Source organism: Nymphaea colorata, chromosome 14, assembly GCF_008831285.2.
Source record: "Nymphaea colorata isolate Beijing-Zhang1983 chromosome 14, ASM883128v2, whole genome shotgun sequence".
NCBI lineage: Eukaryota > Viridiplantae > Streptophyta > Magnoliopsida > Nymphaeales > Nymphaeaceae > Nymphaea > Nymphaea colorata.
The window spans coordinates 7,376,892-7,385,956 of NC_045151.1; the positions used below are offsets into that span (position 1 = coordinate 7,376,892).

At 39.7% G+C, this 9,065-nt stretch overlaps 1 protein-coding gene across 1 annotated transcript; it reads right to left on the reverse strand.

Annotated features, from left to right (window-relative positions):
• Window positions 1-2,606: 2,606 nt before the first annotated feature.
• On the reverse strand, window positions 2,607-7,390 carry LOC116267760 (uncharacterized). Its single transcript, XM_031649649.2, has 3 exons — window positions 6,777-7,390; window positions 4,435-4,794; window positions 2,607-4,073 (listed from the first exon to the last, which is right to left on the reverse strand). The coding sequence occupies exons 1-3, from the start codon at window positions 6,891-6,893 to the stop codon at window positions 3,897-3,899; spliced, it is 654 nt and encodes a 217-aa protein (XP_031505509.1). The 5' UTR covers window positions 6,894-7,390; the 3' UTR covers window positions 2,607-3,896.
• Window positions 7,391-9,065: the final 1,675 nt, after the last annotated feature.

The window sequence follows — 9,065 nt, forward strand, 5'->3', positions numbered from 1 at the left end:
AACCTCCACCCCTGCCTTCGCCACCGGCGACGACCGGCGACGGGTTGTGTGTGCAGAAAACTCATCTTCTGAAAGGGAAAACCCAACACCCCTCCCTCTGGCTCGCCCTTTCTCTACCCGAGAGGGTTTCAAATCTCTCTCCCTCTCTACCCGAGAGGCCCAGCCGCTTCTGTAACGCTCGTTGTTTTGGCCCCGACGCTACAGCCCGTGTCCCCTTCCTCGTTTCCCCTTTTCTCCGTCGTTTCCCCTCTTCGCTTGCTACGACCAACACAGTGAAGATCGAGGACGGTCGGTGGAGCAGCGGCGACGACAGCGGCACCGGTGGCGACGGCGGCAGCGTGGTAAGCTCTCTCTCTCTCACCCTCTCTATCTGCTTCTTCTCCTCCCTCCCATGCAGCCTCTCCCTCCTTCGATAGCTCCCCCCTGCCGCACGTTTTTTTCCTCTCCCTCTCTGCTAAAGCTCCCTTCCTCGTCCCGTCTGTCTCCTCTTCACCATCTCTTCCATTGCCCCGCTTGATTTCCCCTTCCCTCTGCCGTTTTACCCCTTTTTTATCCGAACCCTCCCTCTCTCGTTGTCTCCCCTCTCTGTCAGCGTCCCTTTCTCTCTTTCATTTCAGCTTTTCCCACTACTACCGTGGGTCTCTCCTAATGACAGATTCTGTTTTGAACTTCATTTGGACGATTGTTGACTCATTTATGGCTTTTTGGGTCGGATTGCAGTTGGGGACGCTTTTTCCTCTCTTACCAGCATGTAGGGCGTGTGGTGAGCAGCGGCAGCAAGCAATCTTGGGCATTGACACTTGACCGGACGCGTGAAGTGGCTGCTAGAAGGGTTGCAGCAGTTTGGACGCTTAGATTGGGGTGAGTAAGGCCTAATTAAGCTCAAATTATTGAATATTACCTATTAGAGCTAGTATAATTATTGTTTGAGCATGCTAGGGCTTAGAATTGATGTTTTGGGACGCATGTGAGCGATTTTATTTTTGAGAGAAAGTTTAGGATTATGTTGGAACATTTAAGCATGATGTTGATTTTCGAGGTAATAGGGAAGCATGGTAGATATTGTGTGGTTGTAGGGAAGATTTAGGACTGTTTTAGTGAGCTTGTAGCACACGTTTTTGTGAACGGGTGCATCTTGAAGTTAAGTAAGGAAAGTGTACGTAAGTTGGAGGTGCCTTCGGGGTTGACGCCTTGATTAAAGAAAGTTGCGATAAAGGCATTAGTGGTGGATGGATTGATGACTTTGGGTCTTGATGTTGGTGGCAACATTGAGATGTAAGGAGGAGGTCTTTTGGAGAGCTTGTTGGTCGACACTACCCGTCGACACCCTCTTGAGGCAATGACACGTGCCACAAGGATTTTGTTTTATATTTGTTTGAATTGTTTAGGTATCTACTAGAAGCCTTACTTTTGTTTATGTCTGCAGGTACACCGGGCTCGTCCCGTCGACATTGAGTTCGAAGCTCGAGGAATTTTGAAAAGTTTTGTGAGCGCGCCACAAGTATGGCGACATTCCAGGCAAATCTATGCTTGGGCAAATGGGTGATTGTGTGCTCCTAGGATCATGGGATCCTAGTATTGTGATGTGACTTGAGAATTCAGTTTCATTTTGAGTATGGTTTTACTCATTGAGAGAGAGTTGAGTGAGTAAATAATGCCCAATTGACTGACGCAAAATCCAAACTATCCAATTTTAAGCATTGAAAAACAAAAGGAAAGATGAAAATTAATAAATGAAAGAGTGGGAGAAAACTCTCACCCTTTATCTCTATTGAGATTAGGGGTGAACAATGAGTCGAACTACACTCGTTAATGCTCAGCTCTTGAACGAGTTCGAACCAACTCATTTGTTTAACGAGTCGAGTTCTAGTTCATGAGTTGACTCGTCTAAGTAATCAAGTTGAGTTCGAGTTGAACACGTAACTGTCGAGTCAAGCACGACCCTTGTTCAAGTTCGTCAATCCTTAATGAAGTCGATATATTCAAACGAGTTTACGAGTTTGTTGAGTCTTAATCTAGTCGAGCTCGAGCTCAACAAGTAACGATCAATATCAATTATATTCAAACGAGTTTGTCGAGTCTTAATCGATTAAGCTCAACATGTAACGATGAATTTCAATTCTATTTAAACGAATTTGTCGAGTCTTAATCGAGTCGAGCTCGAGCTCAACACGTAACGATGAATATCAATTCTATTCAAACGAGTTTGTCGAGCCTTAATTAAGTCGAGTTCGAGCTTAACACGCAACTACTGAGTCAAGCTCGAGTTGCTTCCATCGAGCTATTTTCGAACTAAAGCAGAGTCGAGCTGACTGAACTCACACTCAACTCGGCTCGTGTTCACCAGTAATTGAGATTGACGATTTAATGATTAAACATAAAGTATGAGTCGATTGACTACTTCTCTCTCTCTCTCTCTCTCTCACACACACACATACACACACATATAACTATATATATATATAGAGAGAGAGAACACACACATACACACACATATAAATATATATATATATATATATATATAGAGAGAGAGAGAGAGAGAGAGATTTGGTTAGAGGTAGAGAAGGTGTTGAAGTTGGATTTATGTGAATGCAATCAAGACCATGTGAGTTAAGACAAATATTTGGATGCCCCACAGAATTGAATTCTCTTTAAGGTGACAGTTCAACCTTTAACCCCATGGATGTTGGCATTTTCCAGTTTGGAGTGTCCTTATTCCATGTCACGTATATGGTGACCCCTAACGTGCCTCTTCATTGAGCATCATTGAGCACCATCGACTTCCTTTTGTCCACATGATCCTTCTTCCTCCCACTGCCTTGTCACTCTCACTTGAGCTACCAATGCACCACAGATCTGCATCTCTGAATTGACCATGTCTGTCCCCTCCCCTCTCTCTCTCTCTTGCTTTTCCATAGATGTCCCCAGCAAAGCCATAATATTTTATTTGTACTTACACTGTTTCAGAACCAACTCACATTTTAACATGAAATTAGTTTTCAAATATCGTAGAAATATATATGGCCTACATTATGAAAAATCATTACTTATTTGATTTAAAAATATTTATCGTTGAATACAAAAATGACTGGGAGCAATCAATTGGGCGAGAATTCTTGATATGATAGTAATTGCGGCTGTTCGTTGTGAAATTAATTCAATAAACAAAGGTATGAATGACCCGGCTTCGGACAAGGAATGAATCTACTAATTAGAACATGTACTAAAGGAGCAAATGATTGGCTAAAAAATTTTCAAAAGGTTTTATGGATCATTAAATTTTACTTTCTACAAAGTCAATAACAAAAACTCGGTAATCGAGTAAACCAAATAAATGAGATTGAAAAAGGGATAGAAAATTTGAATAGCTTTTCAAATATAAATAAGTGATTTAATGTGTAATAAAGACAGAGTAAAAAATAAATATTTATTAAAAAAAAATATTTTTTGGTTAACGCAAAAGTGTGTGTATATATATTTATAAAGGCATACCAATCTACCATATATACCTCCCATACCAAACTTAATGGCATCGTTCGTTTAGACTCCTTGATTCTATTATAAGGAAATCAGAGTAGTCAGAAGAAGAGGTCTCGATTAAAGAAACTCATTTATGTGTGTGCACTTTCTTTACAAAACCTTTCAACTTGTTCTGAGTATTGTGTTTTCTATACCTTTAAAATTGACAGCCCAGATTTAGATGATTCTTATTAAATCTAACATATGATAGTCTCTCTCTCTCTCTCTCTCTCTCTCTCTCTCTCTCTATATATATATATATATATATAGAGATATATATATATATATATATATAGATAGGGTGTGTGTGTGTGTGTTTGGCCATCTCGACCTTTGTCCGATCATAGTCCCTTTGGCCATCTCGATGCATGGTGCACCTATGTGAACACATTAGCATGGTCACGGTGGACGGACACCAACAAGTTGCATTTTGTGAAAGAGCTCCAACGCCTCAAATTTATGGTAATCGAGCTCCACGAAAGCAAAATTCTGGGCATCTTGCAGGTTAGAGAGGTGGCTGATGTTCCCTTAACATTGTTGTATGTTACATCCTCCTGTGAATACAGAAATACAAGCCCTTTAAGTTTTGAAATACAGCAGAAAGAAGCACATATAGCTTTATATAAGCATTCTCTTTGATTTTTCCGTCAAAATTGTATTTCCAGAATATATTAGCAGGATGATGATGCAGCATCTAATTCAAATACTACGAAGAGGTCCTACTGCACCAACGCAACTGAATGATTCCTGAGCCAAACATTCCACATCTCCACGGTGGTGGTGTATAATATCCTGTCCAACTAAATGATAGGAGACTACGAAGGAAAATAAAATAATCACAAGCAACCTTCCATAAAAATATCCATTATAGAGCACAAATTTTTAATGGGACGTACTAAAACCAGTAGGACTTACATTTATGTAATCCTTATCAGTTAGCCACCATAAACGCTTGTTTGATCTGTCATAAACTCGTCGACATACAAAAGAGGATATGCCTGGAGGAAGTTCGATGCCTTTACGAAGAAATGCAACTTTACACGGATGAAGAAGGAAGGCAGCAGATATTTCATTCCTGTGAAATGAATAGAAGACTTCATTCGGTGCAGACAAGAAGCCTTTAAACTTCACATCAGCAGGCTGATAGAGCCAATTCACACCAAGTTTGGGATAGTCCTCTTTATTTGTTGTCAAACAACGAATTATACCAATAGAGGGTGGTGAACCTTCAGCTTGGAAAAGTGCACAATCACCAACGCTGATCTTGCGACCATCCTGCAAGATGAATAAATTTGATATTTTGCAAAAAAAAAAAGAAATAAAAGCAACAGGCCAAGATGAAGTAAAACCAACCAAATTGAAATAATAACAGACAACACCCAAGATATGTAGAATACATGCATGCATACAAAAGTATGAGGAGAGATCCATTTAGGAAAAAAAAAAGTAAATATAAAATAAACACAGCAATATACTGAGTACGGTGAAGCAAAAGGCACAATCTGGATACAAATAACTCATAGACACTACCCTCCGTTCACAACTTTATGGACCCCATAAAGCAAAGAAATAACAAAATTTAAGCAATTCCTCCATCAAACTGATCCAAAGCATGGCTATCTTTAATTTGTGTGTTGACCTTATCAAACTTATATTATCTTATAAAAGGGTGAGAGACATAAACTACTTTGGTGTTACTATACTTTTAGCTTTAGTATCAGTTAACATTATTCCTTTGTTAAAAAAGAAGATTAACTTTGTCATATGTTCACAATACAATTGCAAATGGTACCTATGACAATCCAAAACTCTACATATATGTGACATTGGATATGCGAAAACATATTCAGAACTCCAAAGATGACCAGCTCCAGTATTTTGAAAGGAAAGGCAACTTGAGATAAAAAGTCACAATAAGCTCTTATTATTTCTAGCATTGCTTTTGTGATTTCCACTCTTTATTTTTTCCATGAATGGAACAAAGGTTTGTCAAAGAAAAACCAGTAAAACCAATCTGCATGAAGCAATTGTACCATCAGAAAGTGCTTTATTCTACTAAAACATCCGCACTTTTCTGTGCAGATAAGTGTCACCTCAAGCATACAGCTAAAGATAAGAAATGGTCAACTGAAATTCACAAATACTTTCATCTCTACCATGACAACTTATGAACATCTAAATCTTCAATTCCTTAATTGCAGTCTTAAGTGGACCTTCAGTCAAACTTGATTTACATATATGCACAATGATAATGCAATGATCCAACAGTGCTTATTGCATTCCTCACAGCATCATTTGACTAAATCACCACCAGGATGACCTTTTTCCTTTCTTGTCCTGTGAAATCCCTCAAGAAAACATAAAAATTTATCAATAGCAATCCCTCTTTCACCATGCCTATGAACATGCCATGTAGTCCTCGGATGCAACAAGCATCCTGACAACCTACAACGACACAAAACCATGAATATCTCCATGTTGACCTTCAAGTAGCTATTTCTGGCAATTTCATATTAAAGCTAAACAAAATGCATAACCTTCTGAGGAAGGTTATCACAACTTAACGTGCTCTCGGATCACAAAGGTGTACAACACAATCGCAGTGTCGGCTCAGAAAACTTATGCATATCATATGAAGAGTAACGACCGAATTAATTTCCATGAGTACCATAGACTGCTACCGCAGTTTTAGACACTGAAGAGGACCAAAATGTGATGACCATAGGGACTCCACATGTTCGTGACCCAACTTCGTTAAGATGGCACAACCTCAACGCATAAGCAGAGTGGCCATAGATTTCCTTTGTTTAAAGATGGAAAAGAGCAGCTTCGCGGATCAAATCACAACCCAACAGGGACTGCGAAGACATAAAATAACAAATGAGATGCAAAAACGGTGATTCAACTGCTCTACCTCCAAATATCATCCAAACGTGCATAGACTCACAACGAAATGGAAAATCACATCTGGCACAGAGAATTCGGACAAACTTTGTCTGCCCCATCGACATGATGACACCAACCACGATATCAAAAACACGAAAACTCGAAGGAAGCGAAGGAAAGAAGGACGAGGATTACACCCGAATCGAGAAAGCAAATGAACCCTAACCAGAACCAGCGACATTCCTTACGAAATACGACCCTATCGGCCAGTCAAAACCACAGAAATTACAAAATGGGAGGGGAACTGAAGAAAGATACTTAAGCCTCCATCCGACGAAGACAAACCAACGAATTTGCCCCTTACTCTATACCTTGCAGAAATAGGCCCCTTCAGAAAGCGAAGAATTCGCCACTGTCGTCGCCGAACGAAGGGGGTCCGGCCGCATGTGCCGCTTCCGTCTTCGGTCCTCACCTTCTCCCCCATGCATAGCCTTGCATCTTCCCCCAGGGTTAAAGCCGCTCCTTCACCCCCGGGGCGACACATCAATTCAACCCTCTTTCGTCCGAACAATCTCTCGCCTTCTCCTCAATCCCAGAACCTTATCCTTTCCTCCAAACCCTAGATCGGACCGGCGCACTGAAGGAACCCTAATTCACTCCGAATCACCCTCGAAGCACCTCGACCAGTGAGATCGAGCCCTAGAGCGAAAGAACTCTGGAAAATCTTCGCGTCTTACCCGAACACGCGTCTAATTGTTAGGGCAAACGCGTCCCGTGGAGATCACGACCGTTTCCGGCTGATTTTCCGGCGACGCGAGGGTTGGGCTACTTCCGTCGTGGTATCTCAGAGAATGGACGGACAAGAAAAAGAACGAAGTAGGGACGAAATCAACGGACAAGAGAGAAGGAAGAGAGATAAGTAAGACGAGAAAGAACGACAAGAAGGCCAAGCGGACGAAGAAAACAGAGACAGAGAAAGAGAGAGTCCGCGAGTTTTCAGTCCGCAACATTTTCATCAAAGGCCCGGTGCTTTTAGTATTGACTCCATATGAGCCTAATATATCTTCATTTTCAGACACAGGACGCGAATTTTCTTCTTGCCGCTGAAAAGTTCATTAGCAATTTAGCACCCAGAAGGCTCTCTACCTAACCAAGATGGACATAAAAGGGATTTTTAATTAATTTTCAAAACAATTTTTTTTTTTATAAAATAAAGAGAGATTGCACCGGAAGTAAGGGCATCACATTTATACAGTTGCTTGTAAAATATCTTTTCTTTTTATATGGAGTTTAGGTTTCAAACTTTAGGTTAGTTTTATCAAACTTAGTTTAATTTCTAATTTTTACAATTAAGAAGAATATATTTATATTTATATTTATCTCACATCATATCTTTTGATACATTGTTGATATGATGTGTTTCATAGTGGGTTAATCTTACTTGCACGAAGCAATGCATCGGATGACTTCTGTATAAACATAGAGAGCAAAATAGTGAATGAATAATGGCTCTTACTAACCAAGTCACTTTTATATATTGAATGTAACTTTTTCACCAAGCAAAAGAACCTCAGAATTGACCCCAACTTACCAAAATCTTTTTAAAGATCATTCAACGTTCAAAATTTTTTTCAGCATTTTCAAAACATAGGAAAAAGTTTTGAACTTATCGAGGAGTTTTTGCTTTCAAAGAAATGCTAAAAAACTGCTGCATTTTTAATAAACTATAAACTTATTTTTTTAGATAAAAAGAAACTGGTGTTTTTTGTTTTTTTGTTTTGTTTTTCACGGAAACGCAAAAGAAAATTAAAGTGTTCGAGTTCTCTTCGTCTTTCGGGGTTGAGGTCCAGACTCGGATACAGCCAAAATCAGATACTAAAACTAGTCCAATCGAGTCTGATCATATCCGGTTTTACTGATAATCTGGATTCGCTGAGTTTGGATTTGGTCCAGTTCTAAAGAAACTTCTTGTGAATTGGGAGGTAGTTGTTGTTTGATACGATGCTTATTAAAGCTGCAGTTTATAAACTCCAAATATCTGAAAGCCACTGTTCTAAATGATATTGAAGATACATGAAAGCGGTACCTGCAATCCGTTTCGAATACAAACCTTTTTTGGGTTTAAGTATGGTATAGACAAGATTAGATTCAGTTCGAATCAGATATAAAGTGTGTTCAACACAAAATTCTATTATGATCCATTTAACTATTCTATGAATATGAATCGAAAATTGAAACATATTCATGAAACACATTAAAAAGCATTCTATGAATTTAACCCAATTTTTGAAGCATATTCATAAAACAATTACATCATGTATAAATTACACAGGTACCTCTCACTAAGATCTGCATCTTGGCTAAATCTTGGCTAAGGGTTTGAAATTTAGGCCTTCAACTCAAAAAAAGGTCAACAGTGAGTTCGGTCCCGAGGTTTGACTTTATGCATAGTTTCGTCGAATCGCATCAGCCAATGCCAAGTGCTTCAAATCAACCAAGCCCATATTGGGCTGAGTCAGTCAAAAGTAACTAATTGGCACTGGATCTGAAATGTAGACCCAGCCAAGCCTTTTATAGACTTGTTTGGCCTGGGCCACACAGTTGTTGGACCTCGTGGTCGGTGGCCCTGTTCGACTCGGTGGAACTCGATGGTTGACTTA

Coding starts and splice junctions, on each gene's coding strand:
- LOC116267760 (XM_031649649.2), bottom strand. CDS start 6,893: ATGCATGGGGGAGAAGGTGAGGACCGAAGACGGAAGCGGCACATGCGG. Junction 4,795..6,776: donor AAGGGGCCTATTTCTGCAAG/GTATAGAGTAAG, acceptor TTCATCTTGCAG/GATGGTCGCAAGATCAGCGT. Junction 4,074..4,434: donor CTGATAAGGATTACATAAAT/GTAAGTCCTACT, acceptor CTGTATTCACAG/GAGGATGTAACATACAACAA.